At 42.9% G+C, this 26,196-nt stretch overlaps 1 protein-coding gene across 1 annotated transcript in view; it reads left to right on the forward strand.

The window, feature by feature from the left end:
* LOC308640130 (myosin-13-like) overlaps positions 1-26,196 on the forward strand; it is a 67,131-nt gene that overhangs the window by 28,987 nt on the left and 11,948 nt on the right. Inside the window, 21 exon segments of the mRNA XM_081312151.1 lie at positions 1,131-1,248; positions 2,058-2,181; positions 3,267-3,403; positions 4,880-5,135; positions 6,880-7,122; positions 9,152-9,328; positions 11,324-11,469; positions 11,580-11,611; positions 11,614-11,669; positions 12,464-12,853; positions 16,121-16,247; positions 16,336-16,454; positions 18,255-18,451; positions 19,482-19,665; positions 20,658-20,823; positions 21,476-21,600; positions 22,700-23,080; positions 23,082-23,234; positions 23,236-23,286; positions 25,215-25,340; positions 25,611-25,781. Coding sequence (XP_081168277.1) covers positions 1,131-1,248; positions 2,058-2,181; positions 3,267-3,403; positions 4,880-5,135; positions 6,880-7,122; positions 9,152-9,328; positions 11,324-11,469; positions 11,580-11,611; positions 11,614-11,669; positions 12,464-12,853; positions 16,121-16,247; positions 16,336-16,454; positions 18,255-18,451; positions 19,482-19,665; positions 20,658-20,823; positions 21,476-21,600; positions 22,700-23,080; positions 23,082-23,234; positions 23,236-23,286; positions 25,215-25,340; positions 25,611-25,781 — 3,479 coding nt within the window.

A 26,196-nucleotide genomic window follows, 5' to 3' on the forward strand; every position in this document is an offset into this window, starting at 1 on the left:
GGCCAAATGTGTTCTCTGATATGTGGTTGCTAACTCACAGAAGGGGAGAGGGTGGTAGGTAAGAATAGAAGTGCTTTGGATTAGACAAAGGGGAATGAAGGGAAGGGAGGGGGAATAGGAATAGGAAAGACAGTGGAATGAATCAGACATTACTTTTCTACGGGCATGTATGATTACAAGACCAATGTAATTCCACATCATGAACAACCAGAAGAATGGGAAGTTATACTCCATATATGTATAATGTCAAAATCATGTTATCAGGTATAACTAATAAGAACAAATAAAACGTATTTTAAAAAGAGAAGCCATCATGTCACCATAGTACCTCACCTGTAACTCCTCACAGAGCCCCACGTCAGAGTGTTCTCAGCCCCAGTTTGATTTGTGTCTGACCTAGGCTGATTACCAAGAGTGGCCATGGTACCTCCCCCGTGGGGATTTGTCCTTCTGTTTTTTCTTCTTCAGTGCAAGTTTTAGTCGTCACCCCCACTTCCCAGGGCAGGTGCGAAGCGATTGACTGATGATCACCCACCCTGAATTCAGCCTGCTCCCTTCTCTCACTAAAGACAAACCTGTATAGTGTAGAGGCAGGGAGAGATTTCAAGGTATCCAACGGGAAGCCCAATAACCACTCCATACCTATTGTGCCCTCTCTGAGAGCCTCACTAGAATCCAGAGCCATAAGCAGAGTAAAGATCAAACCTTTGGCTCTCATTCCTATGGTTGTGGGTGCCAGAGTCTCCCAAAGAGACCAGAACTTGTTAGCAGGTTTTAGCCTCCTTCAACCCCCATCTTAAAGCTGGCATTACCTCTAGTGAAATCTGGGTGTTTGGGGATGGCTCCTGGTGCCTTGGATCATCCAGGATGAACAATGAGCTATGAAACTCTGGAGGTTTTGCAGAAAGGACTGCAAGTTTTAGATCAACCTGGAAAAATTGGCAAGACCCTGTCTCAAAATTAAAAAAAAAAAATACAAAAGACCTGGAGATACAGCTCATTGGTGGATACCCTTGGGTTCAATCCTCTCTACTGCAATAACAACAACAAAAAGAAAAAGAAAACAAAAAAGTAAAAGGAGCTGAACAATGAAAAAGCCACAGGCATCCCTTAGAATGTTCTCTTCCCAGGTGTGATGGACCACTACCTGGTCATGCACCAGCTGCGCTGTAATGGGGTTCTTGAGGGCATCCGGATTTGCAGGAAAGGATTCCCCAGCAGGATTCTCTATGCTGACTTCAAACAGAGGTAGGTTACCTTGTCTTTGCATCTGTCCCCATTTGAGGGCACCTTTTGTTCTCCCTAAAAGCATTCCTTGGGTTGGGTAGTTGGTGAATTCACAAGCCTCCTGGGGTTCTTATGGACTTTGCCTTTTGCTAGGGGATGATCCCATGTTCAAAATGAGTGCTGGGCCTGCCCTAAATGGTCCCAAGGCCAGAGCTCTCTAGCTTGTGACTCTAGACTACAGTGACTCAACCTCCACACTATGGACATTGGAAGCTAGGTAATCCTTTATGAAGGACTGTCCTGTGCATTGTAGGACTTTAGCAACATTCCTGGCCTCTGCCCAACATGCTGGTGGCAAACCCACAGCTCTTACCCTCAAGCTATGACAATCAAATATTTCTTCAAACATCCCTGGGGACCAAATTGCCCCTGTTAAGAGCCACTGCTCCAGACCACCTCTCTCCTCCTCTCTTCTGGGCCTGGGAGTTAAGCCAATGTCCAGAGTAGAGGAGGAGCTGGGACCCTCTAGAGGTAGGAGAACTGAGGTCTGTAGGTCACAGCTGATTTCAAGGCTCTTTTAAATTAGATAGGAACCATTGCCTCTGAAAGCAAAATTCCAGCCCTGTGTGCACTTGCTGGGCTTCCTTTATGCTTTTCTCTCTCTACCATGGCCCTAGTACCAACCTCTAAATATCTCCCTCTCCCAGAGCAGCTGATAGTATCCTACTTCCTCCTAAGGCTGGAACAGAAGGTTCTAGAAGCCCTGGTCTCAAGCATGGGACCATTCTGGGAGTTGAATCCATTTAAGATGTGCTGTCACCTTTCTTTAGGTATCGGATCCTCAATGCCAGTGCCATCCCAGAGGGGCAGTTTATTGACAGCAAAAATGCTTCAGAGAAGCTCCTGAACTCTATTGACGTGGACCGGGAACAGTTCCGGTTTGGTCACACCAAGGTGAGAACAGGTGAAGCTGGAATACCACCACACCCCCAATCCCTCAGGGAACCCACAGTTCTAACTGCTTGTTAGTTGGTTGGAGGGAAGAGTCTCTTTCCTCTTCTGATCCACCTGGCCATCCCTTATCTGAAGCCCAGATAAAGGAAGCTCTGTGGTTAGGAATAGAGGGTTTTCTCTCCACATTGGTCTTGGAGTAAGTAGAAGCTGAGATTGGAAGCCCCAGTGAATAGCAATGAGGAACTTTGATGTCCTAGAGGGAGACGAGAAGAGAGACTCTTAAAGGGAGAGAAAGAGCAACTGACAGAAGAGAACATAGAAGATTCCAGAGACAGTGAGGGTTTGAGCAGAGTAATCATAACCAATAAAATGGATGCTAGTTATTGAGCACATGTGCTATCAGTCCTTCCATACGTATTTCATTCTTCTTACAATAACCGGTGAGAGAGGGGGCATGGTGATTAGGATGGCACCTGCCTCCTCCGGTTCTTGGGAGGGCAGAGGAAATGCAGGGTAAGGGCAGGATGGCAAGGACAAGGACAATGCTCAAGGTCACATGGAGAGGTAAGTCAGATAGGAACCACTGAGTGGCAAAGGCTGGCTTTCAGTCCTGGAAAGAGGCAGGCTGGGGTCCTCAGATGGTCCACAGAGTACTCTATTTCCTAGGCTGCCATGGAGATGGAGTAAGTTCTGCCACTGCATACAGTTGGTGCAGGGGACCTGAGAGTGAGACCCACATTTGTTGATGGGCAGGGAGAGGAGGAGACCTCATCTGGGTGCAGTTGCACTAGTGTGATTTTTCTGAACTCATTTTTACTGTCTGAGCATAAGCTCTGACAGAACTGATCCATATGAGTTGGTGGGTCTGGAACCTACTTTAGAACAGGTTACCTCTCTGCCCCAAAGGTGCAGCTACAGAGACCAGAGTCAGTGGGAAAAAGTCTTAGAGGCTAAACTGCCGCCGGTTCCAACCCAGAACTCTGATGAGAGTCCAGGAGTGGGCTTGGGTAGACGTAGGCTCCCTCAAGAGACTCAGTTGACCACCTGCTGAAGACAAAGCAGGGGTCATCTCTCTTTGAATACAGGTATTTTTCAAAGCTGGACTCCTGGGACTTTTGGAGGAGATGAGAGACGAGAAGCTGGTGACCCTGATGACACGCACGCAGGCCGTGTGCAGGGGCTACCTGATGCGGTTGGAGTTTAAGAAGATGATGGAGAGGAGGTGATGCAGACTCTCCCTCTGTGTTACCCTGCCCGTCCCACATAGCAGCTGGTTGTTACTTCCTGCTTTTATTGCTGGGAGACTCTCCTTCATTCATTTGACCAACATTTCCAGAGCAGCAATCTCATACAGAAATGAACCCTGTCTTCCAGCAGCTCACAGAGGAGGGGGAAGCAGACATGGGCATGACCAATTTTAACACAAGTGCAATGTTTAGTCAGGGGAGTGGGGACCTGACACAAGCAAGCCCCCCCAAAATATGCTTGGGGCTTTGGAGTTGGCATGAACGGGTCAGCACAAATTTATTTTCCCCTCTGGAAAAAGTTTTGCATAACCTGTTTTAAAATATGATCTGGAAGGGACACCAACAAGCAGGTCACTGTTATTGGAGCACTAAATGAGGCAGGTAGCGAGGGTCCCCATCCTCTGGTTGATGGGGAAGCTCCAGAAGGAACATAAGGAGATGAGTGAGGGGATCAGGTCTCTCTAGCAGCTGGGAAGAGAGTGAACCTGAGGGGATGGAAGGGGTCATGACCCCGACTGTAGTGGAAGTCCAAATTAAAGAGACAAGGACCTAAATTGAGCTTTAGTCTATGGGTGGGAGAGGAGGGCATGGAATAAGGAAATATTTAAGAGTCTAATTGCTTGGATAATTCAAGGAAAAGAAAAGCAGCATGGATGACTGGTTATGTGAGGGCATTAGGGAAAGCAGAACTTGGGTGGCAGCTTGGTCTTCCAGTGTAGATCTAACAGTGGACCTCCACCATGTGCTAGGAATACACCAGGCATCCAGTTTGGTGAAGCCAATGGAAGCTGGCATGGAAATAAAGTATAGATATTCCAAAAGAAGAACCAGTTTAATGGAGACATAAATACATTTTAGGCACTTATGTATATTACTATGAAGCTGTGTAGAACATGCAGGGACATAGGCAACAATCAAAATTAGGAAAACAAATCAATTCCCCCAGGGCAAGAGGCTAAGAGACAACTAAAACAGGTCATGGGGTTCTATCAATGCTTCAGCAGGAAGAGGAGGTCTGTATGTCAAAATACTACAAAGCAGCAAATCAAAGGCAGAAGGAGTTCCAAAGAAGTGAGATTTGATTAATAATTCAAATGCGGGAGAAAGACCCAATCGTCTGAATAAATGTGCTGATGGCATTGGCCACTAGGCGTCCACCGATGATCTCAGGTAAAGGATTTTCAACAGGGTGGTGCAGCAGGCAGCCAGGCAAAGCGAGATCCACAAATGGCCCTGTGCCTTCTCTTCTTTCCAACCTTTACACATGCTCTGTCCTGTGCTCCCCATTTGCAGAGCTACTCTGGAACCACAGGGTCTGCGAAGCATGGCTGTACTTCCTTCTCATTCAACCAGGAAGGATGCAGATCCTGGGGTCCTTTGAGGGCAAGCGGGGGTTGAGGCAGACGAGGCCTTGCTGGGGTTTATTAATTGGAGTCCTAACCAATGCACAGGGACTCCATCTTTTGCATCCAGTACAACATCCGCTCTTTTATGAATGTCAAGCACTGGCCCTGGATGAACCTCTTCTTTAAAATCAAGCCTTTGCTGAAGAGTGCAGAGGCAGAGAAGGAGATGGCTACCATGAAGGAGGACTTTGAGAAGGCCAAAGAAGACCTGGCCAAATCTGAGGCTCGGCGGAAGGAGCTGGAGGAGAAAATGGTCTCCCTGCTGCAGGAAAAGAATGACCTCCAGTTGCAGGTCCAGTCTGTAAGTACATCCTCTCTGAAAATGCAAATCACTCAAAAGGAGGACGTTGAGGCCCCTTAAGGAGTCTATTCAAGAGGCAGTGGTGCCACCCAGTGGTCATACCGAGTATTTCAGTAGAAGGCAGGCCGCTGGTCCCAAGGTCTGCACAGGCCAGAAATCATGTCTGCAAAGTGAACTTGGGCTGTCCCTGATCCCTCCCTGTCTTCCGTAGCAGAGTTAGACGTGTTTCACTGTAGATATGAGAGCTGTTTGTGTCTTCATAATAAAAAGCTGTCAGGAGTTCACCAGGTCTTTAAAAATCCTATCAATAAAAATAAATCATTCAAATGAGATGATTCAATTCAAAGATGAGTCATTTTCCACATGATTTTCAATAAGTATTATACTCAGAACTGCTTTAGAGAACACTTTTTTATCAAATAAATGGGAAAAAATGAAACCACATCTGCAGCATGCAAATTCTGGCAGTTCCCAGAAGTTAGGGCATTTGTGGGTTTTTCCTTCTTAATAAACCCCCCAATACTTTCTTTGCCTATTGCCTTATTGCCAAGAATTTTCAACTCCCCTATCACTTTCCCAATCGGTATAGTACAGTTTTTAGGAACACTTTCCCAGGCACAGTGGGTGAGATAACAATCTATTGTCTATGGATAATGGATAACAACCTCTGGAGCAAGACACCTGCATTTACATCCCAGATCCTTCACTTGTTAGTGAAGGTAACCTAACACAAGGCCCTTCTCTTTGTGCCTCGGTTCTCTCATCTGTAAAATAGGAATAGTAATACACCCACCTCATATAGCTATTGTGGAACGACAGGGAGCACATACCTGAGGTTTAAAGATGTGCAATAAATATTTGCATTTTTTCTTGACGGTCTCTTCCTATCCATTTCCCTGCCATGCATGTCCAGTTTTTAAAATTCTCTTATATGGGAAGATATAGCCTGTTTTGTTGAATAACAGAATTAAGTAATCTTCATCTGTCTGAGAGATTCACTGCAGAGTCTTCTGGCACATGGACTTATTAAATCACTGATTCTTGTGTGTTTTTCATTGTAATGTTCTGTGGCTTGAGGAGGCTCAGCCGAGGACACACAGGTACCACTTCTGTGTTGAAAGTTAAAAGGTAGTCATGTTTTGAAAATTCTAGCTTAACGTGGGATAATATGGAGTAGATGAGTTATTTTTCAACTGTTGTTTGCTAGGAAACATGAAATAATCAGACAACTTTCTAGAGGCTTTATTCTTTAAAATGAATGTTGTACATATATCTGTAATCCCAGCAACTCAAGAGGCTGGGAGAAGAAGGATTGCAAGTTCGAAGTCAGTCCCAGCAATTTAGTGAGACCCTGTCTCAAAATAAAAAAAAATAAAAAGGGTTGAGGATGTAGCTCAGAAGTAGAATGCCCCAGGGTTTCACCCCTAGTCCTGATAAAATAAAATAAAATAAACTGAAATTGGAACTCCATGAACTCTTTTGAGTCACTTTAAGTGACTGTCTCTTAAATAAGTGATATCCTTGGTGGTCTAAAAGAGAGTATGTGGATGATATGTAGGCGTGTGTGTGTGTGTGTGTGTGTGCGCGCGCGCGCATGTGTACCTATGTATGTGAGTGTGTGTATGTGTGTGCACAACCACTCCTTGGCGTAGATACAGGAGATGGACTTTTAGAGGGTCAGTCCCTTTCCTTCTAAGGCTTGCCAAGTGACTGATGGAAACTTATAATGACCTGGTACTTTCAGGAAACAGAAAATCTGATGGACGCCAAGGAACGGTGTGAGGGTCTCATCAAAAGCAAGATCCAACTGGAAGCCAAAGTCAAAGAGCTAACTGAGAGGCTGGAAGAGGAGGAGGAGATGAATTCTGACCTGGTGGCCAATAAAAGGAATCTGGAAGACAAATGCTCCTCTCTCAAAAGAGACATTGATGACCTGGAGCTGACCCTGACAAAAGTTGAAAAGGAGAAGCATGCGACAGAGAACAAGGTGGGTACCACTGCCACCACTCTGCCCCCAGCTCCCCACCAGTCTCCACTTTCCTGCTGGGAGGTTGGAGCAGGAGCCAAGCTGCAGGGTAGTTAGGTCCCTCTGCCTTGTTCTCCAACCTGCAGGCTCTTATCAACTCTCCCTTGTTGTACCACAAACTTCCAGCATTTTCTTAAGAGAGAAGGTTGTTTCATATTCATCTCTGTTGCTCATAGCACCCAGCACAGGGATAGCAAACCCAAAATGCCTGAGAAACAAGACAGATCATGAAGGAGGCAGAAAACTAGATAATACCAATGACTGATTGGCAGGGAGGTGGGGCACAGGGACCCTGATGAATTACTGGCAGGTTATAAACAGATGCAGCCTTTGGGAAGGCTTTTTTGGAATTACAAAATTGAATTAAGAAACACATACTCTACGACTCAGAGATTCTGAGGTGTGCAGACCAAGGAAGTCTTCCACCAGTCCACAGATGGACAAAGTGGGCACCACCACCACCACCCCACCCCCGTCTCCCCACCAGTCCCCACTTTCCCGCTGTAAAGAGGAGGGAGATTGGAGCAGGAGCATATGCAAGGAGGTTTATAGCAGCATTGCTTGTGGGAAGCTGCAGGAAATATCCAGGTCCACCCCTGGGGGAACAGAGAGGCAGAACATGACGGATGCACACCAGGGAATACCACGCAGCTTTGGGAAGCAAAAGACTTGTGCACACACACACGGGGCATCAAAAATGGACAATAAATACCTAGGACTAGTGGGGAGAAATATGAGGAAAAATGGAATATCCAACACGCACATAGGACAGAAATATACATGTGGCAAAGATATGTAAAAACACATGCATGATTCACACCACAGCGGTCACCCATGAGGAGGGGGTAAGGGCTGAGGTCTGCTGGATATGAGATGACAATGGCAGTTGACAATCGGAGTCAATGTGGGATAGACAATTGAAACTGATAGGAATGAGTGGAGACTGTAAACCCTGGCCACAGATAGTAGCCTTGACTAATCACCAGCCAACTACCATCAGGTAGAAATGTCTATCCAGCATGGCCAGAGCTTCTAATTTTCCACAAGAAGTCAGAAATTGAGATTTTATGTGAAATTTCTTTTTCCCCCCAATTTGATAACATTTCAAAAATTGTAAATGAAAGAAAATATGTTTGGGGCCAGATTCAACTCATGGGTCAAGAAAGGGCAACCTCAGATTTGAAAGATGTGTACATGGAAAGCAATTTTATTTAATGCCTTAGAATTCTATGCAAAGTACCCTAACCACACACCCCAACAACACCAGATTCCCCTCAGGATTTTCTTGCATAATATCTCATGCCTTTCCTTCCCTTCTTGCCTCATTCTAAACCCCCATCAGCCAACCTAGCAAATACCTGCAGATGCATTATACATCACGAATGAATATAAATTGATATGTTACCCTTAAGAGTAGCATATTTGCATTTTAACAATGTCCCTCGTTATAAAATAGAATGTGCTCCTTGAAGAAATAATTCTAATGGGAGAATCTGAGACATCATCAGAGAGCCACAAGGCAAATTTTTAAAAACTGAGAGACTGTGTGGGCACAGTGGCACATGCTCCTATCCCAGCTACCGGGAGGTGGAGGCGGGATCACTTGACCCCAAAAGTTTAAGGCCAGCCTAAGTAACATAGTGACCCCCCATCCTAAAAACAAAAAAACTGAGAGATTGTCAATTCCAGGAAATAAAAAAGCAGTAGTCAGAGGAAGAGAGACAACAATCACATTTTTTTTTGTATCAGGGATTGATATCAGGGATGCTTAATCACTAAACCACATCCCATCCTTTTTATTGTTTTATTGTGAGATAGGCTCTCACTAAATTGTTGAAGCTGGCTTTGAACTTGTAACCCTCCAGCCTCAGCCTCCTGAGCAGCTGGGATTACAGGCATGCGCCACCATGCCCAACACAGCAATTACATTTGTTATTGGAAGCTTGGAGTTTAATTGTTTCAATATTAAATTGGTGGTGTTATTCTCTAGGTCAAGAATCTGTCTGAAGAAATGACAGCACTTGAAGAAAACATTTCCAAGCTGACCAAAGAAAAGAAATCACTACAGGAAGCCCATCAGCAAACACTGGATGATCTGCAGGCTGAAGAAGATAAAGTTAATGGTCTAATCAAAGTAAATATCAAGCTGGAACAGCAAATAGACGATGTAAGTGCATCTGACTCCTATGCAACTGTTACTGGTGGAGGTGCAGGCAAGAGAGGGGATTAACATGATAGGGGGGATTCCAGTCCTGGAATCAGAACCCCGGGTTCAGCCTTGGCCTCACCCCAAACAATTCTGGCATAATGACCAGGTCACTTAACCTTGTGAACCTCCATTTTCACCCTATGGAATGGGATCACAAATAGCTTTACCTTGCAAGGTTTCCATGGAAAATTCATCACATAGAAAAATTGAGTAAGACCTTAGCTGCTAATATTATTATTACATCATCATCTTCATCATTATTACCATCCACTTGTAGCTCATTTGGGTTCCAAAACCTCCAATCCTGTTCTAAAATTATTTAAAACTAGTTCCATTTGGAGCTAGTGTAGCTCAGGAGTAAAGCACTTGCCTAGTGTGTATAAAGTTCTAGGTTCAATCCCTAGCCACAGAAACACTAGTTCCATTTGTGGCTCTGAAAATTAATATATTCCATATCATAGTAAATTCTTATATTCTCTCTCTCTCTCTCTCTCTCTCTCTCTCTCTCTCTCTCTCTTGCTCGCTAAGAGCAAAGTTTGTTTGTTTGTTTATTTATTTATTTATTTATTTATTTATTTACTTACTTTGGTGCATTACAATTACATATAACTGGGGATTCACCATGCCATATCTCCACATGCTCAAAACATAATCTGGTCAAGCTCATTTCCCTTTAACTTCCCTTTCTCTCTCCCTCCCTCCCCTGCTATGCTTCCATTCTGCTGGTCACTTCTGCTTTTATTATTATTATTTTAACCAGTGTTTTATGGTTATATATCCAACAGTATCCATTGTGGTATGTTTGTACACGTACATAGCAGAATTTGGTAGATTTCATTCCCTGGTCCCTCCCCATACCTTCCCCTTGTCCCTCCCTCTCCTCTATTGGTCTCATTGGTCTCCCTTTTTTCCCTTTTATTTTCAGAGATCCATTATTATTATTATTATTATTATTATTATTATTATTATTATTATTATTATTCTTTCTATCTCTCTCTTTAATTTCCACATATGAGAGACAACATTTGACCCTTGACTTTCTGAGTCTGGCTTATTTCACTTAGTATGTTGATCTCCAGTTCCATCCATTTACCAGCAAATTACATAATTTCATTCTTCTTTATGGCTGAGTAAAACTCCACTTATTTCATTCATCATTATGTTCCATGGTGCTATCCATGGTAGGCAAGGATCAGCATTTAAGTGCTTCATAGACTTCTAGAGCAAGTCCACAATTGATTTGATCGGTTCCTTATTAATGGACACCTATTAATGCGTGAGCACGCGCGTACACACACACACACACACACACACACATGTATGTATATCACATTTTCTTTACCCATTCATCGGCTGACCAACACCTAGGCTGATCCTATGGCTTGACATTATTGTTCTTAATATGAGAACCAGGTTTGAAGTTTTCTAATTTTTTTCACTACTATGTCTAGAACTTTTCCAAGTCTCTTATATTCTTCTGAGGCCAGAGTAGGTGTGCTTTCCCCCCATTCCCTCCTTTCCCTGTGCCTATTTGTACACACACACACAAAGTCCTTGCCCAAATTCCCCCAACAGTTGCATAGAATAAGTAGGGGGGGTGTATGTTGTGCAATCTGGACCTGCATGTGTCATTCACAGAATCCCCCATTTGTTCCTGTCTGGGCAAGAACAGCCACCTATGGGTGCCAGACTCCTACAGGGAATATGTCCTAGAAAGGGTCAAGTGGGAATTGGCTGAAAGAAGCATCCAGGAGCCAACCAAGGGATCCCCTAGGGTTCTCTTTGCAAGAAGAGGCAAGAGGGGAAGACTTGCTTCCTTCCAGGGTAGGTGCTTATGGTCAGCACCCTACAGGAGCCCAGGAAGCCATGGGCCAGGTGTGTGGCTGCACTGACTGAAGGGGCTGAGCTCATTTTGGTAGCAGGGTTCCATACTTTCTGCCTATGTCTTCCCAGCTCGAGGGCAGCCTAGAGCAGGAGAAGAAACTGTGGGCAGACCTGGAGCGAGCAAAGAGGAAGCTGGAAGGAGACCTGAAAATGTCCCAGGAGTCCATCATGGATCTAGAAAATGACAAGCAGCAAGCAGAAGAGAAATTGAAGAAGTAGCTATTTTATCTTCTACCTCTCCATTGGCTCTTGAAAGCCAACTTTCCCATCCTTAAAAAGCTTGTATCTCATGTTCTTTTATTTTTTTAAAAAAATCTACTTGCAGGAAGGAATTTGAAATCAGTCAGTTACAAACCAAAATGATGATGAACAAGTTCACAGTTTGCAATTGCAAAAGAAGATTAAAGAATTACAGGTAAAAGTGTCAAAACCTTCCCAACTGCAGAAATCCCTTGGCAAGTGCCCCTGCACCCCTGTTTGCTCTTTCCCCCTGTGGTCCTTGAGCTGCTTTTCTTCTTCCTATTGGAAGCTGGAGAAAATGTCCTGTTTTTTTTTTTTTTTGTCCAGCCTGGTCTCAAACTCATGGACTCAAATGATTCTCCTGCTTCAGCCTCTCGAGTAGCTCAGAACTACACACGTGCACTACTGCAACTGACTTTTCTTTTAATTTTTGAAATTAATATTTTAATTTTCTAAGTAACATACACATATTTCCTTGGAAAGAATAAAATATATGACCAATAAAATTAAATGTTATTAATAGAGAAGCATTGCCACTGTTCCTAAGCCCAGTGATCTCTGGTGGATTTTTTGCTAAGTCTGTCTGTGCACATTTAAGATCCAAAGAAAATATATAGAATATATTTATGCAATATTTTGTTTCTTTGCATTTTTAGCATAAAAATTTTCATACTGAGCACATCATTCTGTAACTCACTTATTTCATTGATCATTATTTTCTGTGGCACTATCCAGGGTAGGTAGGCATGGATCAGCATTTAACTACTTCATAGACTTCTAGAGCAAGTCCACAATTGATTTGATCACTCCCTTATTAATGGACACCTAGGTTATTTCCAATTTTGTTCCACTAACCCAGTGTTATAATGTATTCTTAACTACATGCTGCCAATTCCTCATCACTCAGTCCCTCACAAAGTTGAGTTGTTCCCTCCCAAAACAACATTCCTGATACGCTGACCCTTTTAGGCCCGCACAGAAGAGCTGGAGGAAGAAATCGAAGCAGAGCACACGGTCAGAGCCAAGATTGAGAAGCAACGCTCAGACCTGGCCAGGGAACTGGAGGAGATCAGCGACAGGCTGGAAGAAGCCAGTGGAGCCACTTCAGCCCAGATTGAGATGAACAAGAAGCGGGAGGCTGAGTTCCAGAAACTGCGCAGGGACCTGGAGGAGGCCACCCTGCAGCATGAAGCCACAGCTGCCACCCTGAGGAAGAAGCATGCAGACACTGTGGCCGAACTCGGGGAGCAGATTGACAACCTGCAGCGGGTCAAGCAGAAGCTGGAAAAGGAGAAGAGTGAGCTAAAGATGGAGATCGATGACATGACAAGCAACATCGAGACAGTCTCCAAGTCCAAGGTACCTGACTGGCCAAGTAAGGCAGCTAAGTCTAAGTTCTCCTGTCCCGTGGCCATGTCGCCAAACGTACTGCATATTCTGTACTGAGACCCTCTCCCCCACTTCTGTTTGCTCTCAGTTTCTCAAATTCATTTAAGATGTGTGTCTTCTCCATTTGGGCTGTAATTTATATACAACAGATATTTAAGTGCCAGGACACTTTATTTAAGGGTCACACATTTATTGCTCACAGTTCTGAGACTGGGAAGTCAAAAATCAAGGTGCCGGCTGATTCAGTGTCCAGTGAGGGCTCACTCTGTGCTTCAAAGATGGTACCTTACCACCCTGTCCTCAATGGCAGAAGAGGAAGGGAGCTAGCTATGGCTTCTTTGATAAGGACACTAATTCCTTAGGAAGATGAAAACTTCAAAACCTAATCCCTCGTCGAAGGCCTCACCTCCCAGCTCCACTGCATGGGGAACTCAGTTTTAACATACGAATTGGGGAGTTGGGGGACACAAACATGCAGACCACAGCATCATTCAAGCTTGACCAAATGATCTACCACTCCTCACAGTGGCATGGTCCTTCCTGAATCTTACAGAAAGCCGCCAGTCCATCTGGAATGTTCTAGAACTAACCTATCAATGGATTGTACCATAGGGGATTTATAGGCATCTACACCATCTTCTTACCCCGTTGTCAATATGAAGTTGTGCCTATGAGCATGAGCAGGGGTGGATCCAGGTTTTATGGTAATTAAAGCACATAAAACTTGGAAGGGTTGGGGCTCTTTAAAAAAAAAAGTTGCTGTCCCTCAGTGTCTATGGGGTATTGGATTCTAAGACCCTCATGGATATCAAATCCACAGCTCAAGTCTCTCAAGTAAAAATGGCACAGTATCTGCTTATATCCTATGCACAAACTCCAATACACTTTAAATTACCTCTAGATTACTTATAATACCTAACACAATGTACATGCTGTGTAAATAGTTGTTACAGTGTGTTGTTTAGGGAATAACGAAAAGAAAAATAAAAGACTATACACATTCAGTAGGGATGCAATTTTTAAAAATATTTTCAATCTGTGGTTGGCTAAATCTGAAGACATGGAACCCATAGATAAGGAGGGATAACTGTATGCAAAATTATGAAAATTAGATATGAAAGGTAGTATTTATTTAGAGTAAAAAAAATTGCAGATTATTAGAGAACCAGAAAACAGGTTCCTTTCTTCTGAGGGCTCATTAGACCATTTGCCAGAGATTCCTCCCGAGAAATACACTGTGCTTGCGAGGGCTCCCCCTTCCCACCTGAAACTTACTGCAGCTCCCTAAATTTGCTGGGGCCCATGCAGATGAGTGCCCTGAAGCTTAACTTCATCAGCTGCATAGTAATCCACCTCTGCATATGACTTCAGGTAAAGCTTCTCTCAAAGAGCAGCTATGTGTGCTCCTCCGTTCAGGAGTGTCCTCATTTCAAGGTGTGCTGAGCTATTCTTGGAACTGTTTGGCTGGGTTAGAAGAAGCAACAGTGAAGTGTGGGTCTTCCACAGAGGGATTCCCAGAAGGTCAAGGTGTTCATCAAGAAAAAATGGTGGGGGGAGGTGGTTCCTATGGAGCTTCTTTCTATCCCTGTTTCGGGTATGGTTCAGATTTCCCTGTGATTTCTCTTGATTTCTTCCTCACTTTCTGTCTTAGCCCATTTCCATTCCTATAACAAAATACCTGAGACTGGACACTTGATAAAGAAAAGGGTTTTATTTGGCTCGCAGTTCTGAAGGTTCAAGGGCACAGCATTGGCATCTTCTCAGCACTGCTAAGAGCCCCATGGTAGATGGCATCACAATGGCAGGAGCATATGTTAGAGTGGTGAGAGGCACATGCAGAAGAGACACTCAGGTGCCAGGCTTCTTATAATAATCCATTCTCATGGGAACTAATTAAATCTCTCAAGACTAGCATTACTCCCTTCTGAGGATGGGCTCCTCATGACCTAATTATCTCCCACTAGGCCCTACCGTTTTCTTTCCTTTCTCCCTGTCTCCCTCCCTCCCCCCTTCCTTCCTTCCACCCACCAGGGATTGAATCTAGGGGGTGCTCAACCACTGAGTCACATCCCCAGCCCTTTCTTTGTTGTTGTTGTTTTGGGAGTTTATTTTTGGAGACAGAGTCTTGCTAAGTTGCTCAGGGTTTTGCTAAGTTGCTGAGGCCAGCTTTGAACTTGCAATCCTCCTGCCTCAGCCTCCCAAGCTACTGGGATTGCAGGCATGTACCACCATGCTTGGTTTAGGCCCTACCTCTTTAAAGGTCCTGTTACCTCTCAATACTGCCACACGGGGCACCAAGCTTTCTGTGCATGAACCCTGTGAGGACAAACCACATCCAAACCATAGTACTCCCTGACTGGAGCTGGTTACAGGGTCAGGCGAGTTAGAAGAAACTCCAGCACCTGCCATACACTGCCTTTCTTACAGCTTCACTCGCACCAGAATTGCTTTTTGCTCTCGGCTCTTGATTTTCAAATCCAGTGGGAGGAGCATTTCCTATTACTTTATATTTTTTTAAGTTATTGTATTCTTTGATTTTTCTCCTTGTGTGTTACCTTCCCCTTTCCAACTCCCCCTGATGGAATTCTTTTACATGTGTTATGGCATCTTCTCAGAGATTCAGAGTGCTTGGAGGTCTCCTTTGGGATATAATATCCCTGTCTTTTCTGCCATCTTATGCTCCCCAGGCTAAGGAAAAGCTTATGCTCAATTTATTTTACATTTTATGGTGTGGGAGGAGGAGGAAAGAGGTCTGCATTATACATGAGGTTGCTGAAAATTTTTCACCAAAATATAGGCCAATCAGACTTTATAAAGGTGAACCCCTCCAAGTCACCTCAGGGAATCGTTTATATTATTCAGTGAAACCCTCAGCAGAGTCACATGAACACATGGCTCACAAACACCATTCACCTACCAACAGAATTACTTATATTCCAAGAATCTCAGAGTCTCTTTGAGTGACATCCTCTCAGAAGTTTGCATATAAATCATTAAATATGTCCTTACCAAAACCACTGTTCCAGGTTACTGGTCATCAAGCAGCAATCACAAATAAAAATGAGGCAATTCTGATCTGATTATGATTTTTTAAACTGACCTTTATCTTTTCTGTTATATTATTTTACCTAATAAGAAGTCAAATTATCAAACTGTCCAGTTCAATATCAAGTACCCGAAAGCCATTTTTGCCATTTGTGTTGACCTTTATCTCCCACTCTCACACCACCCCCCAAGAGTAACATGGAAAGAATGTGCCGGTCTGTGGAAGATCAATTTAATGAGATCAAAGCCAAGGATGATCAACAGACCCAGCTAATCCATGATCTGAATATGCAGAAGGCAAGACTGCAGACCCAGAATGGTGAGAACAGTCAGGGCTGTAGGGTCTGGGTAGGCCCCAGGGGAGGGCGGTCGGCTTTGCAGATGCGGGGGTCCCATCTGTTTGGTAGGGGAGCTGAGCCACCAAGTGGAAGAGAAGGAGTCTCTGATTTCACAGCTGACCAAAAGCAAGCAGGCCCTCACTCAGCAGCTGGAGGAGATTAAGAGACAACTAGAAGAAGAAACCAAGGTAAGGACACCTCTTTGAGAATTGCCACATCACAGAAGACAGAACCTGAGAAGCTGGGGAGCACAATCCCTTCACTTAGGCAGGTTGAAGGCAGAGCTACATTAAAAAGTCTGCCTTGTAATATGGTGGGAACCTGCTCCTTAAAGTTTAAGTACCTTGACCTTGGATCTCCTTTCTCATCTCCGGGCACCTCTATCCTCTACAGGGTGGTTAAATAAATTTCCCTCTTCAACTGGGAGCATCTCATCCCCACCATCACTGTGCTAATTTGCTCACCTCTGCCCAATGATTCATCCAAGCCCCTTGGAATTCTTCCTCTTTATTCTTCATTACACCTATAACACCTGCTTCTAAGTACCCTTTCTCCCAAAAGACTATATGGTCTGGGGGATACCCTTGAGATAGTCATATCCTCGATTCCAGAATCTAGACACTTGTGTTTATAATACATGTTTCCCCACTATCCTTCACTCCTAAAGAGCCAGAATAATTTTCCCTCACCCTAGTAGCACTCAGTAGGTGCAGTCCTAGTAGGACAATACACATAGTAGATGTTCAGTAAATGCTAATGATGTGTGTTCAATTATTAGAATAGGAATCCAGAAGCCCACAAAACTGCATAAATGGAAAGCTGGGGTTATGTGCACTGGTCATGACCTATAGGGCAATCTTTTAGAGATTTCTCCAAGCCCCCATTTTTCCCTTCTGTAAAAGAACAAATGTTATACTTACCTCCCATATTTCTATTCCCGGTAAAGGTTTTCAGTAGACTAAAGGTGGGCAGGGAATGGTGAGAACCAGATTCCAAACAAGTAATGAGAAGGTCTACTATAGGAATGAGGCTCTCCTTTAGCCAGAAAACAACAGCAGTAAGTTTTCCTTCTTAGGTAGTGTTTTGCAGTTTGTGTTTTTTTGGTGTTTTTTTTTTTTTTTTTTAGTTTGAAAATATAATTTTTTTCTTTTCAACTAATTATTTTATTTTTTATTTGTTTTAATTAGTTACACATGACAGTACAATGATCTTGACATATCATACTGTGTTTTTTAAAATGATTTAAAATATATACAAATTACTGCACCAGGTCAACAGAACTCTTTTCTTTGATGGTAGCACCAGAGGGTGTTTCGCAACCATTATAGAATCTTGAGTTAAACTTTCACCCTATCCAGATGACAGTGAGTGAGTGAAGAGACCTCTGGGCATGTCCTGTCTCACTTGAAACAGGAGGTGGAGCCCTGGAAACAGTGCAGTCCATTTCTACAGTCCCCAGTGTGGGGACAAATCCCCCTGATGACACCAAAAGATGCTCTCAGATTTCTCCTGGTTATAGCATTCAATAACATTGTATCAAGTAGTGAGAAAATTGTTCCCTTTTTAATTCTGTTTCAAAATCCTTCTGATGAGGTCCAGGAAAAAGGTCTCAATTTGGACAAATCTTTGGAATTTGCTTATTTACTTTATCAAGCAATAAAAAGAAGGCTTTAGACACAGAGTCATAGCAGGTGACAGTGCCAAGATAAGCAGCGATAATATTGCTTTATTTCCATTGCATTTGTTTTTATGGTTACCTGCTGTTTATGGCAAATGTTAGTGGTTTTCTCCTGGCTGTTGTGGAATAGTCAAATATAATTAAAAAGCAAACTTAAGAAAACTAAACAGGTGATATGCTGATATGGCAAAATGTTTTGAAGATAGTATGGGAATGATCCTAGTTAGGGAAAAGCTATTTCAATGAAAAATACCTTAATCTGGGAAAGAATCATTTATTTTTTGCAATTTGTCACCACTGTAATTCCCAGGCCAAGAATGCCCTGGCCCACGCCCTGCAGTCCTCCCGCCACGACTGTGACCTGCTGCGGGAGCAGTATGAGGAGGAGCAGGAAGGCAAAGCCGAGCTGCAGAGGGCGCTGTCCAAGGCCAACAGTGAGGTTGCCCAGTGGAGGACCAAGTATGAGACGGATGCCATCCAGCGCACGGAGGAGCTGGAGGAGGCCAAGTATGGGCCCTAAGGTTACAATAGGAGAGGTGACCCCTGGACACATCCTAAAGGCAGAGAGGACTTCCTACCTGGAGAGACTCTCTTGTTACAGTTTCTTAACCATTCAGATAATCATTCCCCATCCTCTTGGGGTCTCCCCCTTTCTTGTGGGGAACTCTTTCATCTGGCCCCCTTGGTAGCTTCTTAGGGACCTTCTTTGTCACCAAGCATTTGGGGATTATTCCAGAGATACAATCATGTTGCTTAATGACAGAGATAAGTTCCGAGAGACAAATCATGAGGCAATTTCTGTGCTGTACAAACATCCTGTGATTTCCTTACACAAACCTAGATGATATAGGCCAATCACTTAATATGTCCTCTTGATATGATCAAGATCCATGGTAAACACAAGATGAATGATGGCATCACGGGATGTACTGTTTTACAGTAAACTTTTTTTTTAATAAGTAGAAGGGGTACACTCTAAAAAAACAGTAACAAGGATAAAATAGGTCTGGGGGTGTAGCTCAGCGGCAGAGAGCTTGCCTAGCATGCAAAGGCTATGGGTTCAATCTCCAACACCACACACACACAAAAAAAGTATAGTATAATAAAAATATACATCATTAACAGAATTGTTTTTTTCGCTATCAGGTACTGTGTACTGTATATAAACATATGTATCATACCTTTATATGACTGGCAGAACAGTAGGTTTGTTTATAACAGTATTTCCATAAACATACGAAGTAATGCATTTCACTACATATAACAATGGCTACCATGTTCCTAGATGTGAATTTTTCAGGTTCATTACAGTTTCATGGAACCCCAGTTGTATGTGCTCTGTGACATGTCATTATGTGATACATAACTGTACTTGGATCCTTTCCACTCAAATGCTAAGTCTTGCTCAATCCCTTCCAGACAGTTCTTTTTTCAACCTGACAAGTTACATTCTGAAATATCCCACTTTTGCCAAGACAAGGAGGAAAAAAACAAACAAACAACAACAACAACAACAAAACACATCTGGTTCTCTTAGGAAGAAATTGGCCCAGAGGCTCCAGGAGGCAGAGGAGGACACAGAGACTGCAAACTCCAAGTGTGCTTCCTTGGAGAAAACCAAGCAGAGGCTTCAGGGAGAAGTGGATGACCTAATGCTGGACCTCGAGCGAGCCAACACAGCCTGCGCCACTCTGGACAAGAAGCAGAGGAACTTCGATAAGGTCCTTCCCCAACCGATTAATGGAGGTGGTGGTCAGAGTGACAGGCTTTCACATTTGGATGTGAGAAGATGCACCCACATTCGACAAGGCCCCCAGCTAGAACATTAATTCTCAGTTTGGAGGACTCTGAGTCTCTCTTTACTTTTGTGACAGTCCCTCTGAAGGGAATTTTAGTTTTAGTCAGAGCTAATTCAGATTATATTGAGATTATAGTACAGGTAATCCAAATATCCTAATCCAAATAGCCAAAGTGTTCCAAAGTCCAAAAATTTTTGAGCATTAATACGATGTCCCAAGTGAAAAAATTTCAGAGTGACCTCATGTGATATGTTGCAATTAAAATGCACATGAACTAAAAATGTATAAAATTACCTTCAGGCCAAGTGTATGAGCTGTATATGAAACACGAATAAATGTTGTGTATAGACTTGGGCCTCATCCCCAATAAATCTCATTTTATACAGATATAAAAATGAGATTTATGTATATAGTGAAATTTATGTACACACATACACACATGAGCATTACCAAATTCAAAGGAATCTGAAGTCTGAAACACTTCTTTTCCCAAGAATTTAAAATCAAGGATACTCAATCTGTATCTTTAAGAATCCAGCAGAGGTCAGGCACCAGAGTGCATGCATATGATACCAGCTACTTGGGAAGCTGAGGCAGGATGATTGCAAGTTTTGAGGCCACACTGAGAAATTTAGAAAGACCCTTTCTCAAAATAAAAAATGAAAAGAGCAGGGATATAGCTCAATAGTAGAGTACCCCTGGTAATAATCCCTAGGACTACAAAATAAATAAATAATAAAAGAATCCAGAAAAGCAAAGATTGTAGCCAGTGGTCCAGAGCAGGACCCCTCCTCTTCTTTGACCCCCAAAGATGAAAGACAGAAGCCTTGGCATTACTAATAGCCCTTGTTTGAGCAGACTTTCAACTCCCCCAGCCCCCTCTGCTTCTCACATGGCCCTTTATCATCTCCCAGGTCCTTGCAGAATGGAAGCAAAAACTGGATGAGAGTCAAGCTGAGCTGGAAGCCTCTCAGAAAGAGTCCAGGTCGCTTAGTACTGAAATCTTCAAGATGAGGAACGCCTATGAAGAGGTGGTGGAACAGTTAAAGACGTTGAAGCGGGAGAATAAAAATCTGCAAGGTGAGCTCTCTTGGGGCCCCAGCTGTGTAATATTTCCTCTTTTCCTCCTGCCATCCCCTTCCCCGATTTGCCCACAGCCTCCTCCCTCCCACTACTCTACCAAATCCTCTCCCAACATGCATCCCATTTGCTCAATGGGCCCTAGGTCTTGTGCCTTTAATGAGCATAAGATCAGCTTAGGAGCAGCTTAGTTTTATTTTTAAGAACTGAAGGCACAATGGGTTACAATGCCCACTCTTTCAGAGAAAAAGACCCTTCAGGGATTCTTAGTGGCTTTGCATCTTTGTGCATGTCACTAAATCCCTTAGGACCTCAGACTTTTGCCCTATAAAATTAGAAGACCAAGATCCAGTGCTTTCTAAAGCTTCTGCCAGCTTATGCATTTCTTGGTTCTCTCGGTGATCCTGTTGCATTCTTTGTAAAGTTTTAGGATTTATTAAAGTGTTCTATCCTTGTCGCTCACCCTTCTGCATAGCTCAGGTGAGACAACACATCTGGTCTTACCGACACCTCATCTGAATGGCTTCCCTGTATTCTCTCCTATGTGAATATCACGAGTGAGCTGCCAACCCCTAAATTGCCTGGCAAAAGCGTAGCTATACTATAAGCTAGAGTCTGTTGCAACAGCCTAAATCAAGCCTGTCCTTTGCAGAAGAGATTTCTGACTTAACTGAGCAGATTGCAGAAACTGGCAAGAACCTCCAGGAAGTAGAAAAGTCCAAGAAGCAAGTGGAGCAGGAAAAGTCCGATCTCCAGGCTGCCTTGGAAGAGGCAGAGGCAAGTGCCTTGTCTGGAATACGGCACTGGGAAGTTCAGGAAAACAGGAATCTGAAAGGATGCCCTTGTCCACCCATAGAGGTGCCTCCCTGCCAGGAGGCATTGAGTCCCTGTTGGGAAGAACATTCAACCCTTCCTGGGGCTGAAAAAGCTAAGCTTTGTGGCATGGTCTCCCGAGTACCCTCTCTAGCACATGTCCTCTTTGGAAAATAAGTGTGTTCATTGTGTCCTCAATATCTTCCTTGCAAGAAGCAAAACAAAAAAAATCAATCAGTAAACATTCTGAAAGCCAGCTCAGAATCCTTCAGTTTTATGTTTAACTTAGGGTTGTGCACAACATCGTTGACTATTAAGAATCTTAAATCATCAAAAATAGAGCCAGATGTAAAGTTCAAATTTATGAGCCCTGGATCCATAATAATGATTAACATGTATGCAATTTATTATGGGCCAGGCACAGTTCTAAGTCCTTTACTTGTATAATTCATTTAATTCTCACAACAGACCTTTGTGTACATTATATATACATATGTATAGGTACGTATGTGTATGCGTATCTATCCATATATGTATCTATACCTGTGTGTTATACGTGTGTGTACAAATGATTAGTGTAGATATATTAGTCTTATCCATTTTACAGATGCTACAAAGAGAGTGTGTAACCAGCCCAAAGCCCCTCTAAACACCAGATCAGGTCATGTCCAGAGCAGGGCAATTGGTGATGATGTTTCTAGGAAAATTTGAACGAACGCAGGATAACAGAAAAGCACTTACCCTGTCATTGTAGAAAATAGCTCTTGAATTATAGTTATTATTAAAATAGATACCCACCATCGAATTTTTATTTGAATTATGATTATTATTAAAACAGAAACCCATCATCTTTTTTATTAATTCCAAAGGATGCTCAATATATAAAGTTTTATCCCAACATTAGGGATATCTGTGGGCAAGTCAAATACTCAAACCTCTGAATATTGTTCCCTTCATCTGTGAAATGGGTATAAAAATATCCATTTTACTACAATAGGGGTAGAAAGGTCCATTCGAGAGGTGATGCCCACAGCACTCCCAATTGCTCCTTTTTTCTAATTAGGGTTCCTTGGAACACGAGGAGAGCAAGATATTGCGTGTCCAGCTAGAGCTGAGCCAGGTAAAATCCGAGCTTGACCGCAAGGTTACTGAGAAGGATGAAGAAATTGAGCAGCTAAAAAGAAACAGCCAGCGAGCCACAGAGGCCATGCAGAGCGTGCTGGATGCTGAAATCCGGAGCCGGAATGACGCCCTGAGGCTTAAGAAGAAGATGGAGGGAGACCTCAACGAGATGGAGATCCAGCTAGGTCATTCCAACCGCCAGGTGGCGGAGACCCAGAAACACCTGTGCACGGTCCAGGGCCAGCTCAAGGTGAGCACCACCCGCTCCCACGCTCCCTCAGCCTGCCCTGCGGCTCTGCCTTCACTCCTGGTTTCCCCTGTAGGATTCCCAGCTGCATTTGGATGATGCTGTAAGGACCAATGAGGATCTCAAGGAGCAGCTAGCCATCGTGGAACGCAGGAATGGTCTCCTGCAGGAAGAGCTGGAGGAGATGAAGGTGGCCCTGGAGCAAACAGAGAGGACCCGCAGGCTGTCCGGAACAAGAACTGCTGGATGCCAGAGACCGAGTGCAGCTGCTGCACTCCCAGGTGCGTCCGCCTGCGCCAGGCTCTAGGTCCACTGGGAGCGCAGGTAGGGCCTCCCGCAAGCCCAGGTATCTCTGCACTACCTCCTCCACGTGCCTCTGCTCAAGGTTCATCATGGGAGCAAGTAGAGCCCAGGCCCTACTCCTCCCAAAGTAATGGTTAAAACTGCCAGGTAAACTTGAACTCTTGATTGACAGATTCCTGAGCTTTCTTTTATCCAAAGATAAAGACAAAAGGTCATGCATGTTAAAGGGAATTCAGAGCAAGCACGAATCATATTATTGCCTAAAGCAGCTGGGGAAGGCTTCACAGAGGAAGTACAGATTAAGTAGCCCTTATCCAAAAGTACTTGGGACTAGACATATTTCTGATTTCAGGTTGTTTTGGATTTGGGAAGATTGGCACATACATAATAAGATATATTGGGGATAGGACCCAAATCTAAACATGAAACTCATTTTGTTTTATTTTCACTGGGTACACATAGCCTGAAGGGACTTCTATAGATTCTGTTTAGGGTGCCTGAGTTTTGACAATGACTTATCACATAAGGTTAAGTGTGGAATTTTCCACTGGTTGTGAGAGGTTTTGAATTTTGGATCCTTTTCAGATTTCAAGATTTCATGTGTTTGAATTAACATGCTTAGCCTATACCATTTAAGCTGAAATCTGAGAATATTAGGATTTTCTTTCAAAATAACCATTTTTATGAAAGTTTTAAGAAGTTGCTTGTGTTATAAAACAGAAAATATGAGCAGACACACAGAAGAAATAAAATCAACCATATTGTTAACATTTCAGGGTATCTTATTCTTAGGCCCTTGTGAATTACATAAACACATTTTTGATAAAACTATGTTTGATCTTTTGTAACCTATTGCTTTCATTTAATAATGTGTCATGAACTTATTTCTACCTCTTTAAATCATCTATGATATGGTGTTTTTTTTATTGGTTGCTCAAGACAATACAATGATCATGACATATATGATATGGTTTTTAATGTCGGGAAAACAGGCTACTACAGTGCTATAATATGGCACTTTAATCAATCCTCTGTGGTTGGTTAATTTAGATGGTTCCCAATAAAATTTTTATGATTAGAAAGACCATTGTTACAAATGTGCTCATAACTAAATTTTCATATACATCTACTATTATTATTGTCTTGATATTTCTGGAAGTAAATAAAATTCTAGAAATAAAATTTCAGGGTCAGAACAATAAAGCTATTCATAATACATTGTAAATTGCTCTTTAACAAGGTTGTCTCAATTTTTATTCCAATTAGAAAATGATGTGAGGGCTCTTTTCTACCAATTCTGAAAAGTCCCTATTATTTCTTGAATCATCATCAGTTTTATTGTTGGAGCATACTTCATTGGGAATTTTAGTATTTATTACTAGCAAAGTGAATCGATTCATCATTTTATTGTATGTTGTATTTCTTCCTGTGTGTTTTTTCCTACTTGTACTCCTTGCCCCTTTTATTGATTCATCTTATTTATATCATAAGGAAGAGAATACTTTTTCCATAATATATGTTGTAAATATTTTTTAGTTTGTTATTATCCTTTCAATTCTATCTAAGGTACATTTTGATTATTAGGATTATTTTTCATGTGATGTGTAGTTATATCTATCAACAACTTCCTTGTTCCATTGCCTTTTATTGACTAATCTATCCTAAATATTCAAAACTCCACCTTTATCATTGACTCAATTTTTTTTTTTTGATGTTTAGTTTTGGATATGTTTCAAGACTTTCTATTCAATTGAAGCTGAAATCATACCTAACAGACCACCCATGTGAAAAACAAGAAATGGAACATAATTATAAGTTATTTACTAACCCACCCGACCACCTCCTTTTCGATTGTTTCATATGCTCAAATAAAACCTTTACCACTGATATCTCATTTTTCTTGTAGAACACAAGCCTGATAAATACCAAGAAAAAACTGGAGGCTGACTTGTCTCAGTGTCAGGCAGAGGTGGAGAACTCCATCCAGGAGTCCAGGTATGCAGAAGAGAAGGCCAAGAAGGCCATCACGGATGTAAGCACTGTTCTCTTTTCAGATGCTGTTTGAAATGGAGAAAGGGGGCTTCCAGGCCAGGGCATGACAAGTAGGTTTCATCTCCTTATGAGTACAGTTAGTGGTGGCTTCCTGGAGTCATTAAAGAGGCAAAATGGAACATGATAACTGGCCTCAGTAAGTTAGGGGAGATTCAATTTGATGCACAAGACCAACTTGAACAGCATCATCCATATGCTCTGGGAAGGGATAGGTGGATTATTCACTAATATGTCCTGTGAACTTGACCAGGCCGCCATGATGGCTGAGGAGCTAAAGAAGGAGCAGGACACCAATGCCCACCTGGAGCGGATGAAGAAGAACTTGGAACAGATGGTGAAGGACCTGCAGCACCATCTGGATGAGGCTGAGCAGCTGGCCCTGAAGGGTGGCAAGAAGTCGATCCAGAAACTGGAGGCCAGGGTAAGTTCTTTTGAGAGGATTCTGGCTCTTGAAATGATATCCAGTTCAGCTGCCTCAGGCAAAACCATGATCCAGAAATTTATCTGGTACAAAAGTGGCTGCTGATAGACTGAAAAGATAGCTTTGGGACTATTTCTAAAAGTCCCTGTGAGCCAAATTTCTACATATTCTCTTTGACCTTTCCCTGTACCCCAACACACACAAATGGGCACTCAGCCATTGAGCCACATCCCCAGCCCCATTTTATATTTTACTGAGAGACAGAGTCTCACTTAGTTGCTTAGCGCCTCACTTTTGCTGAGGCTGGCTTTGAACTCACAATCTTCCTGTCTCAGCTTCCTGAGCCACCGGTATTACATGTGTGTGCCACCACAACCTGCCACAAGTACATTTTGATATGCTAATACCTTAGTAT

This window comes from Spermophilus citellus (genome assembly GCF_964194105.1).
Source record: "Spermophilus citellus genome assembly, contig: SCAFFOLD_351, whole genome shotgun sequence".
Classification (NCBI taxonomy): Eukaryota; Metazoa; Chordata; class Mammalia; order Rodentia; family Sciuridae; genus Spermophilus; species Spermophilus citellus.